This window comes from Euprymna scolopes, chromosome 20 (assembly GCF_053919585.1).
Source record: "Euprymna scolopes isolate OS-2025 chromosome 20, ASM5391958v1, whole genome shotgun sequence".
NCBI classification, from domain to species: Eukaryota; Metazoa; Mollusca; class Cephalopoda; order Sepiida; family Sepiolidae; genus Euprymna; species Euprymna scolopes.
In genome coordinates, this window is record NC_136501.1 from 114,124,205 (window position 1) to 114,138,445 (window position 14,241).

Sequence of the window (14,241 nt, forward strand, 5' to 3'; positions counted from 1 at the left end):
AAATAAGATGATCAACATCATGAACTTTGGAATATAGTCTTTTGTTATTTATTCACTATATACATATATATATATATATATATTAGTGTTGGGATTATTAATCGAAATCGAGAATCAGAAAAATTGGAAATTATTATTTTTTTTTTGGTGATGATAAACCCTAATGGTCATGTTGACTGAAAACCAGAATGCAACAAAAAATATATACAATTCACAAACTAAAAACCTGTATTCTTTTTAATATTCTAACACGACAACAACAACTTCAAAACATAATCAAATTTACACTTTAACATGTGACTCAATTGAAAAGGTTAACTCCCGATTAGTTGCGTTTTCTTTGAATTATTATGCTTAAAAAATTAAACAATTAACAAAATATGAAACTAGTTTTTCATGATTTTATCATGCCGATGACGACCGTGACAAAACATATTACAGTTTGACATGTGACTACCATACAAACGTTAGCTCCCATTTAGTTGTGTTGCACGCTGAATAGGAACAAAAATATGAATTGCCTCAGTGTAGAAAAAATTTTTTCCTACACTGATCGAGGTCAGAAAAGGTGAGATGCAGTATCAGAACAGATACTACACTCGGTCCCCTCAACAGATTTCTTTTCTTAAAATTCTGCCTTTTTTTTTTTTTTTGGCAAAAAATCATATGAACAAATATATTACTTTGAAGATACACAATTGAATATATAAATATATATGAAATGTGTCCATACATTGCCACGGTACATTCATTTTGGTCATGGGTGCCAGTGCCTGGCATAATGGGTAGGCAGAGGATCTAACTAACAACCATACTTGTATTTTTTTGACAGGTTGGATGGTAGACCTACTTCCACCGGGCAATGCCAGTACATGGGTCCTGCTAGTATATAACATTATAAGGTGGTATAATATATTGTGTACAATCAGAATCGAGAATTGGAAAAATCAGAATTTTTTATGGTATCGGAATCAGAAAAATTTGTGCCTATTTTCCAATGCCAAAAAAGATTCTTTTAATTGTCATTTTTATTTGATTTTGTTTAAAGCAGAATCTTCCATTGCCAGTGGTAATAATAAAATAATAATTTCGATAATGATTTTAAATATCAGTAAGACATGTAAGACTAAAGATCATTCCCCACAAGTGTATTTTTTTATGTTTAAGAAAATATGTATGCATTTAACATGTGTTTTTATGGTAATCAAGAATACCATAACACTTCTATGCAGTAGAACCCTGGGATATGGTGGCCCTATGATATGTTTTTTTCCAGGTTACAATGTGGAATACAATGTTTTTCTGACTCCTGGTTATGGTATTTGCTCTGCCTTATGGTGTTATTCAGAATCAAGAAAAATATTGGCATCGTTTCAAGACTAGTATATATTTTCAGTATTTACTTCAACAGTGCTCAATATATAAGTAGAGCTCAGTAGAAATTATACATGTATGCCTTTGTTTAGCTTACTTGCCATAAATATATTTTTATACTATAAAAAGATAATGAACTCCAAGCCAGATGTTGTATTTCCCTATATTTGCAACCTAGCTCCATCTCCATTTCTGACGAAAATTCATATATACCTATATTTATTTAGTCTTAAATTTCTTTTTACGTTATGCTCCACCCTCAAATATCATAATTCTCTGTAGAAAGAATCTATCCTTAGTCTGTAAACCCATTTGATAATTATTTTTATACTATACTAGAAGATGTATTTGGCATTGCCTGGTATTAAACATAACATTAAATTCATCAAAAAAAAAAAAAAATGAAAGAAACCGAGACATGTGCATGCAAATATTATGTTTTTTCTAAACAGTTCAATTCTTGTACTCAAGCTGAAATCGAAACCAAAACTTAAAAACAGTGAGTCAAGTACGATAACCACTAAATCAGCTTACTATGATCTTTAAAATGTGTTTTCAAACCTTCTGAAACAGTTGACAAACAGATGATCCCCAAGTACCAATTTTGCAATTTTTATCCCATAGCACCCTTTTTTTCCAGATGAAAACTGATTAAAAAGTTTTCTACATGTCTGAATACCCTATAAACCAAGTTTCAAGTCTGTAAATCAAAATTTCATTGAGCATATAGGTTGAGAAGTGTCCTCATACATGTACATTCTCACTTATAAGTTAGAATATGTGTGCGCGCATATATATATATATATATATATATATATATATATATATATATATAAAATGAGGGAGTTATATATATATATATATGTGTGTATAATAAGGGAGCTGAAATAGGAAAAGAGTAAAATAAAAGCACATGATGGAACAACAAAAACTAGACAAAGCTCAAATCATTATTATATTCGATTAAATATCCATTTTACACACTGGCATGTGTTGGATATCTTTTTGAAAATTGACTATAAACTAACCTTTTATTAGGTTTTTATTTAAACTATATTACCTACAACAGATTCTCTTTGGAATTCATTCCCTTAGTTGAGGCAAAATTTCTATAAGCCATCTTTCCTGCCGTCAACCCAGTGAAGTAAATGGGGACCAGTCCTGGCAAGGAAGAATTTTCAGTGGGTAGCTGTTCTGTATGAGCTTTGGACTTTATAATTTTGCAGGCAAAGAGCAAAAGATCTTTCTCGTGTTGACATGAAAAAATTATGTGCTAGAATGCAAAATCATTCAATATTTTTATGGAACGATTCTGGTTTCTGATTGGTTGCAAGCAGAACATGGCTCCATTTGATTGGTTAGTTCCTATCACCAGTGTCTATAAGTAGAACCTTCCAACTTCCAAGGATCATACCCTCTTAATGTATCAAAAATATTGCAATAACAGTATTAATGTTTTGAATACTAATATAGATTTTTCTAAATGTTTCATGGGGGGAACGTTTAAGACAAGTATCTGTCTATTGCTCTCGAAGCATAATTACATTTGACACACTGGTTCCCGTTAGATTATTGAATTTAAGTGATGTGGAGTCTGATTGCTACTAAAATGGGTGACTATTTGATAATACCAGATGCTATATATGAAGCTTAAAGAGATACTGATCGCTAAAACTGATTTTTTTCAAGGAGCAGCTACAAAAACCCAAGCAACAAGGAATATTTTTAAGATAAGTCAAATCAATTTACGTGGTAAGTAATGAAATGCTATTTTAAACTTAAGTGTGACAAACTAATGAAAATTATATTGTGTTTTTTTTCTTTATTGCAATCCTTTGAGATGAGTAATTTATTTATTTATTTATTTGGGAACAGTTATTCTCATCTTCATAGCTGTTGTTTCACCTTCAGGGCTCATGGCACACTGGATAGAGGCGTTGAATCTCTATGGTTCTAGGTGAGCACTGTCTACAGATAGCGGTTTCAATCCTACCCAAAGCAGGCCAGAGGTTTAGTTGGCCAAAACGTGGTGAGACAACAACTATGAAAGGCAGTAATTACTGGAGATATAGTCACAAGACTCAGCATTCCTATCCCGTCACGGTTAACCACCTGAAGAAGGCCAGAGGATGATTTGGCCAAAATATGGTGAAACAAGAACAATTATGAAGATGAGAATATCAGTCTGCAAGTAAATAAATAATGGAAATATATTGTAAAACTTAGGTTTGACAAACCAAAGAAAATGCTGTTTCAAATATAAGTGTAGGCATTGTGGTCAATTCTTTCTGTACTCTCCAATGTAAATAAGGTCTGCAACGAGTATTGTATTATCTATCACTCCTTTGCCATCATTTTCCTTCTGCTGTATGTGTCTTTGATTCTACTCTGGAAAATGGATGACATATCCAGTGCGAGTAGCAAATTCAGAGGTTAGCAACACAGAGGATCCACTGGCACTACCCATTTATACAAACTTTTACAAATATGGATTGGATGCCCTCAACCTGTACCCACTAGAGTGCAAGTAGCTGCATAGTGACCTCATTTTTTTAGGAGTTACATATCTAAGCAAATATATGCTTTCTTCAATACAAAGGAGGAGCTAATACCTGAGAGAATGATCTCATTTTTTTTTACTTGGGAATCACCACTTATCAAGGCCTGAAGGCCACTCGAGGATAAGGATTAATAAATGTAGGGTGGTAGTTTAGTAGTCGCTAATAGTGTAAATTGCATAGACTTTGATTATTTATAGGGAGGGCTCAACAAAAACTTGTTTACATTGGATTTGAAGGCTACTATGTTGTATTCAACTGGGAAGCAGACCAGCATAACAGTGTTCCACAGACAGGAAGTTCTGGGAAAGAAGCTTTGTTCATGGAATATGCGTTTAGATTTAGGCACAGATAGAGTGGGGAAATCGTATATAGTGGTAGTAGCTAGTCAAGTGTTTTGTGAAAGTTTCACAAGAATGGGGGATTAGTATTCAACCGAGCACTTGCCTAGAAGAGAGTTATAGAGGAGAGACAGGTTTGCAACGTATCTTCTGTAGAAAACAGGTTGCAGGGAAGAGGAAAAGGCATCATTTACTAGGTTTCAAAGCCAGTTTTGAACTCTATCAAGGCAGGATAGGGTGCGCTGAGCAGCTCCTGCTCAGATGTGGCAACAGTAATCCATTTTAGGACATATCTGGCTCTTATACAGATAGAGGATTGCATCTTATGACAACAGAACAGATACTAAACTACTCCTAACAGGTTCCAGTTTATGGTTAATTACTATGCAATTTGTGTAAGGTGATGATGCCTTCAAAATTGATGGAAGATTTTTTCAGTTTTAAAAAGTTAATTCTTTAAATCATGTGCAGCAACTACAATGCCACATGACCTTTTTTTTCGCATCGACTCTGCAGAAGAGGGCTTCATGAAAATCTACAGAAGCTTTACTCTTGGTGATTTCATCTAAATGATTTTTGTAGTTCAGGTAACATCACTTGGTCATGACATTCTGCCAGATGTTATGATCAGCCTTCAGATGTCCAAACACATCATGGCCACTGATTTTTTGGATGATTATTGTTGCACAAGGCAATCAAGCTCAGCTCAAAGATAAAATTCATGTATTCCCTTGTCTACTCGGTTTTCCTATATGCTTGTGAAACATGGACCCTTACAGCAAAATTAGAGAAGAGAATTCAGGCCTCAGAAATGAGATGCTTCAGAAGACTGCTTGGCATCTCTTACAAAGACCACATAACCAATGAAGAAGTCAAAAATAGAATAAGGCAAACCATTGGTCCTTATAAAGATCGTCTCAGCACAATCAGGAGGCATAAACTAAAATGGTTCGGCCATGTAACAAAAGGAGAGAGGTTTGCCGAAATAGTGCTCCAGGGAACAGTCAGAAGAGGAAGAAAGAGAGAAAGACAGAAGAATAGATGGGCAAACAACATCATAGAATGGACAGGATTGAAACTGAGTGAGGTGATCTAATGTGCAAAGGACAGGGAAGGATGGAGAGGATTGGTTGACAGGTCATCTATAGTATCCCAACAGCAAACGCCATGGGGCAGGTGAGAGTGTGAACTGCTGTAAAAACAAAAGCTCTTCTTTCCTAACTCACTAACAACCAAAAATGATATAACTATTAAAATGTGAAATAACTATTTCTTGTTAAAAGAAAAATAACTTTTATATTTATTAGAATTAGAATTTAAATAATCAATTCACTTTAAAATGAAAATTTAAAACAATATATGTCGGTTGCGTGACACTGCTGTCCGAACTTTCACCTTCCCGTTCCCACTTGACGCGGCTTCTCTCCACTCCAAAACGAACTTCTGCAACTTTAGCTTTTCTCTTCTTCAAATACACCTTCTCTGCTCGCAATCAAACTTCAGAATGCCCTCCTTCCCCAAATCACTCCTCTTTTATTTCCAATCAGGAGCATCTCATTTGCATACCTCGTGGTCACCCTGTAGGCATATAAAGAAACAGGGCGGCCATTTTTCTTTCTTTCTTCTTCATTATGAACACGAGGTAAGCCACACAAAAACGCGGTCGGTCGTTCTTGTTTCTCTTTTTCTTCATTTACACCACAATATAGACACTATGCCTGTAGGTGTTTATTAAAAAGTTGTGCAAATAAAAAAATAAAACTGCATTCTACATTAAAAAAATAAATATTTAATAGATCTTTTCCCCTCTTTTCTTAAAATAAATCTATTAAAAATCAACCATGTGACAAAAAAAACAAACACAGTTTTATCATTTATTTGGTAAATTGTCTCCATGATATAAGCGTGCTTTAAAATTTAAATATGTTGAGAAGGCAATACAACGCAGAGATTTTTAAATAAAATAAACAAATATTTATTTGTTTAAAATCAAATTTTTTCAATGTTAGATGCCTTCTACGGGATCTTTTTTCCTTTTTTCTTTGTTGCATGGTGTTAAAGCAAAGAAAATAGTAGTAAAAAAAAAAAAAAAAAAAAAAAAGGAAGGCATTTAATGTTGAAAACTTGATTTTAAACAAATAAATATTTGTTTATTTTATAAAAAAAATCTGTGTGTCATATTGGTTTACCGACATTTCAATTATCTATTTGTTTACAAATATCATTACAGATGTATGTTGAAACAAACGGTGTCGACCCAAATTTGTCCCCTTTGTTTTGCTTATTTTGTGAGATCTTTAAAACCTAACTGATCCATGTTTACTACATGAAATATTATTCCAAAACAAATCATGTTGAACAGACAAAGCCTCCCATTGAGATGTCTTGACACATGGAAATATTGAAATACTCATTTTAATAAGAGCTGACGATACATCATTTAATAAAGTCGTCTGATACACAAGACAGAAAAACAATTATGACCACCAGTTGAGAGATTAACTAGAATGGCGAGGATCATGCTGTTATCCAATTTATATATCAAAGAATTGATTTTCACTTTTCCCTAAAAAGAATCCATAAGAATATAACAAAATCTGTCTTAATTTTGGGATTGTGAATGCAATATTACCAAAAGCTAAAGAAATAAGCAAAAAGCACAAGAAAATAAATCTCAAAGGAAATTGGATAATAAATGAAAATGTTTCCACCAAAAAATCTGAAGAATATTTAACTAATCTTCAAAACAGTTCTGAACTTTTTAGATTATTGTAAAAGCACATGTAATATGTGGGGTGTGGGGGTATCCACAGATTTTAGTTTTAGTGGTAGTTTGAAATTAATAAATATTTATTATTTTATCATTAGTACCAACAATGAAAAATTAAGTTAATAAAAAATAACCTTAAAAAAAACAAACAAAAAAATAATAAAAACAAAAAACAATGAAAAGAATCATTTTTGGCATCAAAATATAGGCACAATTTTTTTCAACATTTAAATACCGATTTTGATACTCCTAAAAGTTCTATTTTTCCAATTTGTGATTCCAATTAAGTGCCTCAATATGAGTTTCCAGAAAATTTGATACTGAAACTGATAATATTCAGCTTAAAAAAACTTTTTTTAAGGAATTATATATCATAGCAAATATATGCCTTCCTATGGTCCAAAAGGAGGATAATCTCATAACAACAGAACAGATACTACACTACCTCCAAAAGGAGGAAGTAATGCTTATAATACAAACCCCTACCTAAAAAAAAGAGGAGGTAATACCTGAGAGGCTGTTATTATGATGATCAAACATATTCAACATTACCTTCCCAGGCTTCATACATTGCTGTGGCTTTATAAGATTGGAAGATCTCTTCACAAATATATATTTCTTGAATCTCGCTTCCAATCTTTGGTTAAAAGATATTCAACCAGTCTGAGGAGAAAATGTCCATGCAATTGACCGAAGATGTTCTCAATTTTGAAAAGTTAATTTTTTGCAGCCAAACTAAGATTGTCAAATGAAAAATTCTGTCAATTCATTTTCCAACATTTGAATATATTGGCAACACTCCAAAAACTTGTTGATTTCTTGTTACATGGTGGTCATGTGACACTCGGCATACCATGGGTTTTCCGTGTATGATGATCTTTTGCGTTAATGAGAAAGGTAAATATGATTCAATAATTCAACCAGTTGTAAAATAGATTTTTTTTTAAAGTGGATGCTTGGTCAAGTCTTTTTTCTTTTTTTTTTTTTTTTTTCTTTTTTTTTTTACTCATGTTCATTCCCGAACAAGGCATATCACCACTTGGACGTAAGGGGCTACTATTTGGGACCATGTCTAGGAAAGATTAAGAAGATGTTGGTTCACATTATATTTAAACTTCTGCATATCAGTACAGTCAGGGAAGCAGGTAGCAGGAAGGGAATTCCAAAGTCCCAAAGTCTAGCTGTTCAAGGGAAGAAACTATTAGAATTGAAAGCTTTCTGGTATTTAGGGATCTCAACAGTGAAGGGGTGTGATTTTGTTGCTAAGCAGGCTTGTCGGGGATATGTATGTTGAGAGGGCACAAGTGCAACAAGTTTATCAGAGTACATTCCATTAAAATATTTATAAAACAGGCAGAGAGATGCAAGTAGGGGGCACAATCATGTTGACACACTGGTTCTCGCCAGATCACCAAAGTTAAGCAATGTTGAGCCTGGCCAGTACCAGATGGGTGACCATTTGGAAAGGCTAAGCGCTGTATGTACCTTTTGGGAAGGTTGGGCGTGGGGCCAGCACCCTCACCCTGTAAAAAGAACTCCTTGTTACAAAAACATCTACAAAAAGTTGTAGATGGCCTATGCCCCTCTATGGGCTCCAGGGCTATGGATGGAGAGAGATGCAACATTGTGGCAATGGGACAGGGGTTGGAGCTTAGGGGAAAAGTGAGACCTATTAAATTGAAAACTCTTTCTTGGACCCTATTCAAGAGCGAGAGGCTAGTGGTAGATGCACCAGTCCAAATGTGGCAACAATATTCCATGCATAGGCAAATAGTGGCCTTGTAAAAATACAAGATACTCCCAGATAGGAGTCTTCTCGCTCGATAGAGAGAATCCACCTTCTTTGCAGCAGCTTTCGCAATGTCCTCATTGTCTTACAAAGTTTCTATTCACTCTATGAAACTATTATTTAGTTGTATTGCAATAAATTTCATCAACATTAAAAAGGAGAAGATGTAGCAATGATCTAAATAGTATAAAACATTTTTTAATTATTAAAAATTAAAAACAAAATCACAGATAATCATAAAGTAGGCAGTGATATACATTTGATTATAGATGCCAACTCTCCATTAAAATACATATGAAAAGCAGGGAGACCTGACGTTGCCTGGGATTGAATGATGATCAATGAATGTTTCACACTCATATTTTTATTGTTATCGAAATCAATGAAATAGCCCATTTTTCAATCAAAATGATTGCCTTCTCTAGTTGGGGACCCACCGCAGTGCACTGGAAGGAAGCTTCACATGCCGTCCTACAGTGACTTAGCCCACAATACATTGTAGTTTACATTGCACTGTAGAGAGCCTAATGCTGATCTTAGAAAATTATTTTTTATTTATAATGGCTTGAATTAAAATTCAAAATGAAAAAGTCAAGTATCATGGTGCAATTGTGCTTTAAACAGAAACAATAATTTCAAATGTGCTGTCACATCAAAGAACCTACTGTTGATTTTATATATTGTGTTTTTCGGCTTGTGTGGTAACAAAACTTCTCAAATGCACTTGTGATGTTAGGCTGTGTAAGGTGTAAACTTTGGTCAAAATCGCCTGTTCCTCTTTCATTGGATTATTTCAATTATCGATACTTATTCAAGACATTCCAATGCAAAACCATAACCAAGAACATTGCCAGACACATAAAGTACATTTGTGTGAAATTTCATAAAAATTGGACCAGCTGTTTACAAATCCATAGGAAACGAATCACACAGATAGACACACGAAGTTCCTTTTATATAATAACTTTTTAATGGTACAAAACTTATATAGCACTTTAAAAATAATACATGGAAAAAACCCTAAAGGTCCCTTTCATCAACAAACTCATCAGGAGTTAATCGTTGGTTAAGAACAAAAACTCATCAGGAGTTAATCGTTGGTTAAGCAAAAAACGAATTAAATTGTCACAAAAGAGCAAATACTCAGGGATATACAAGTAAAAAAAAAAATGAATGGGAATTTGCATAAAATGATATATATATATATATATATACAATTATATAAAATGTATGTCAAATGAGATGGAGAGAGTATGGGAACGATTAAAATATATCTCCGAGCAAGTCCAATGATTTAATAAATTCCTTCTGCCGACAGACAGAGGGCCTATGTGAACAAAAAATCGAGACTGACTCCAAAATCTTTAAATGATTTTGAGAGACACTCTGGTGTAAGATTCTAAAACAGTCCATTTTCTATGCATTAGCACAAGCTGGATTTTCAATTAGGTGTTAGCCAATGGCAGATTCCAGGGTAGAGGAAAGGTGAGAGCAATGTGGTTTGCCTAGCCTAATTTCTGCCGGTATATGTTGGTTAATGCATGTCTGCAAATGTAAGGAGGTTCAACCCACATAGCCAGCAGCGCTCTGGCAATTGAATTCATACATAACATTGGTTTGTGTGATGTAAGGCAAACTATTCTTTGTGACCAGGAGGAATGCCGATTTTACACAAAAAAACAGACAGGAAAGAATTTGATACAGACTTTTATATAATAGTACATAAATAGATAAAAATAAAAAGACAAAAAGCAAATTTGAGAGATAGAATAAAGAGATAGAGAAAGAGATAGGTAGAGAGCAAATACTAGAGAAAGCCAGAGAGAGATAGAGAGCCAGATAGGGTCAAAGAGAGATAGAAAGAGCCAGATAGGGTCAAAGAAAGATAGAGAGAGCCAGATAAGGTCAAAGAGAGATTGCCTAATAGGGTCAAAGACCGATAGAGAGAGCCAGTGAGAAAGTATTCTTAAATAAGGCATAACTCACCTTGATATCAAATTGTAGGTAGCGCCTGGCCATTGGTTTTGATACAACATTTTCAATGACATCAAGAGGCACCAACCGTCCACAATTGTAACCAGGACACGTAATGTGGTGGGCATCACCCTCCTGAATTTTTAAATTAAGATATCTGAAGAGAAAACAATCAGAAAGAAAAATGAAGAAATATTGAAATTATTTTCATTATTAAAGAAATTCTTATGTATTTCATGGTTAGGGTTGGGGTTAAATTATTCTCAGGCACAAAAAAAAAAGGATTTGTCCATACCTCCCCTTCCCAAGAAAAAAATCTTTATGGGGTATCTATTCATGATGGAAAAAAATAGCACACCAAAGATCACATAAATTGATCAAGTATTTTTATTTTTAAAAAAGAAAATCAAATTTTATGGGTGATCGAGGATCTCACAATAACATTTTGAAATTCAACAGCGATTAACTTCCCCTTAATATCACTCTTCACAGAATAGAGTTTCAAATTAGTTTTGTGTATCATTGTAATGCTTATGAATTCACATTAATCACTTAAAAGATTTTTTTCTTTACAAAAATAAAACTACTTTATCAATGATATTTGATTTTTGGTGTATACTATTTTCTTTCCGCCACAGATGCGTACATCATAACAATTTTTCTTTAATTATATTTTTTTTCTTGGATGGAGAAGGGGGAATTATGGACAAGCCCCAAAAAGAGAACCATCTTCTCAATTTTTTATCAATTTCAGATTTCATTTAATATCGCTATCACCATTCTTCACATAATAGAAGAAACTACTCACAAAAGTGGCAGTGCACTTGTTTGGTATATTATTTGTAGGTATTGTGAAAAGAAAAAAAGGTACAGAATTTGTGTTTGTACCTGGATTTATTTTTATATGTGACATTCATTTACATATGAGGGTAATAGCTGCTTTAAGGAAGATGAATCAGGGAAGACAGAGAATTAAGGGTTTGACAGCAGAAAGAAAACATTGAATCTGCGAGTTGTTGGTGTAAATTACAATGTTGAAGTTATGTCAGTTTTTCTTTCAGGATTGCATTGCAATAAAGGATTAAATATGAACATCAAATCATATTGTGACATTTTTATTTGTTTCAGCCAACAAAATGATTGACACACACAGATGAGCTAGAAGTCCCCCCCCCCAAAAAAAAAGAAAAAAAAATTTGTTCAGATATTGTTTCAGAATTTTTTTATAAAAGGTAATCAAGCAAAATTTGATTAAAATTATTATTGTAAACTTATGTAAAATTGAGGGAGTGTAATCACATGATAGAATATCTAAGATGAATGATGGCTCTTCTATTCACTCCTACTTCATTGTACAATTTACTAATGAAAATAGCTAAATAAAATACAGCTCATTAACTGATCATTTCATTTTCCAGCATTTAAAAAAAAACATTTTATACTTTCACTCTCCTTAAACAAGACAAAGGACTACTGTGGATTAAAAGTTAGAATGATAAGGGGCATCCTAAGTGAGGAGTTGTACAGCAAGCTGTTAATTTACATGACATTTAACTTCTGGGCTGGGGCATCTGCCATTAGTCTCTCATTCCTAAGCAGGGTTCAAAAAAGGAGTCACCAACCTAATAGGTCCTGAACTACCAACTAAACTCCAACCTCTGTCCCATCGCCAAAACATGGCATCCTTGTGGCTGTTTTAAAAGTATTTCAATGGCAAATGCTCTAATGAACTCCGAGCACTAGTACCCCTTCGACATAAATATTCCTGATTAACCTGGCAAGTAACAAAATCCCACTCTTACACTGTAGAGATCCCTAGATGCCATAAAGCCTTCTACTCGAATAGCTTTTTCCCTTGGACTGCTACACTTTGGAATTCCTCCCTTCCCCAACTGAACTGACGTGCAAGTGTAATGTGAACAGGCATCTCACTGCCCAACATAAATAGTATCCCTACAAATCTGGTCCCAAATAGTAGCCCCTCACGACTAAGTGGCCCTGTGCCTTGTTTGGGGTGAAACATCAATAAAAAAAATATATAAAAAAACAAAAACATTTCCACATGTTGATACAGTTAGGAAAAGAAGGAACAAGGAGGGAGTTCCAAATGTTAGCAGTTGAGGACAGAAGTTATTAGAGTAGAAAGCTCTCTCTGGTGATTTTCTCGGTGAACAGATGGGATAATTATCAGTGATCTGATACTCCACAATTCCTATGAAATATTGGACAGATAATGGCCACTTGTAGGAATGAGTCATGACACACCATTTGGATGTTCCAGTCCTTTAACTATTATCATCTGAGGCAACGCCATGTCCATTATGGCATAATCACACTACATCATTTAAGTCTTGATGAAGAAAACAAAAAAATTCATGTTCACATGGAGGTAAGTAAGAGATGAGAACTTGTTTAAATAAAACTTTTTTTTTTTGTATATTTTTGACATGACTTTTGATAATAATTCTTTATATTATTTGGACTATTGTTCTCATTTGTTTTTTCCACAATGTTTCGGCCGATGTAACCCCTGACCATCTTCAGATACATCCACACTGGATGTTATTTTTCACCATTCATCAGTAACATCCAGTGTGAATGCACCTGAAGCTGGTCGGAGGTTACATTGGCTGAAACGCTGTGGAAAAAATAATCAAGATGAGAACAATATCCCAAACAATCCAAAAAATAACACTTATTTTGATTTATTAAAATAAAAAACTCATATTATTTGGATTATCAAACTACTGTTCTCATCTGGAGATTTATTTTCACAATGTTTCAGCTTTTATAATCTTCAATCTTCTCAGGTCTATCTTGTTGAACTCGAGAATCTTTCTATCAAACTCTAGAATCTGCACAAAATTTTGAACAGAACACTTTATTTAATCCACTAGTGTAGCATACTCTTGTTCTGTCAGTATGACCAAATACAAGTCCTAAGTAATTTGTGATTGAACCTTTAACCTCCAGAATGGTATCACTTACAACTAAATTTTACCAAGAACGTAGATTCCATGAACAAAGTTTCTTTCTTAGAACTGCGCGCCTGTGGAACTCTGTTCCATTTTCTTGCTTTCCAACTGACTGCAGTATGGTTGTCTTTAAGTCCAACATGAACAAATTCTTTATGAGCTGTCCCCTTAAGTAATCTAATTTACCAAATTTCCACTACTAACGATTACTATGACATGTTCCATTTGACTACAGTACACTCATTAACCCTTATCCTCAAGTGGCCTCCGGGCCTTGATAAGTGATGACTCCTTTGTAAAAAAAAAAAAAAGTACCACGGATTGTGAAAATAATACTTAAAATGTGCACAGTAGTCTAAATAAACCAAATAATATGATTTATTAATCGTCATCTTAAAAGTTAAAATAAAAGATTATTTTGATAAATTAGTTGTTTGTTTTAACATGTAAAATTCTTTTT

General features: G+C 33.8%; 1 protein-coding gene across 10 annotated transcripts in view; it reads right to left on the bottom strand.

The window, feature by feature from the left end:
• Positions 1-14,241, bottom strand: part of LOC145241576 (ankyrin repeat and IBR domain-containing protein 1-like) — a 575,864-nt gene that overhangs the window by 46,016 nt on the left and 515,607 nt on the right. For all 10 annotated transcript variants that reach the window (XM_080104665.1, XM_080104657.1, XM_080104666.1 and 7 more), the window contains one exon: positions 10,819-10,963. In XM_080104665.1, coding sequence (XP_079960791.1) covers positions 10,819-10,963 — 145 coding nt within the window. The remainder of the gene's footprint in view (positions 1-10,818; positions 10,964-14,241) is intronic.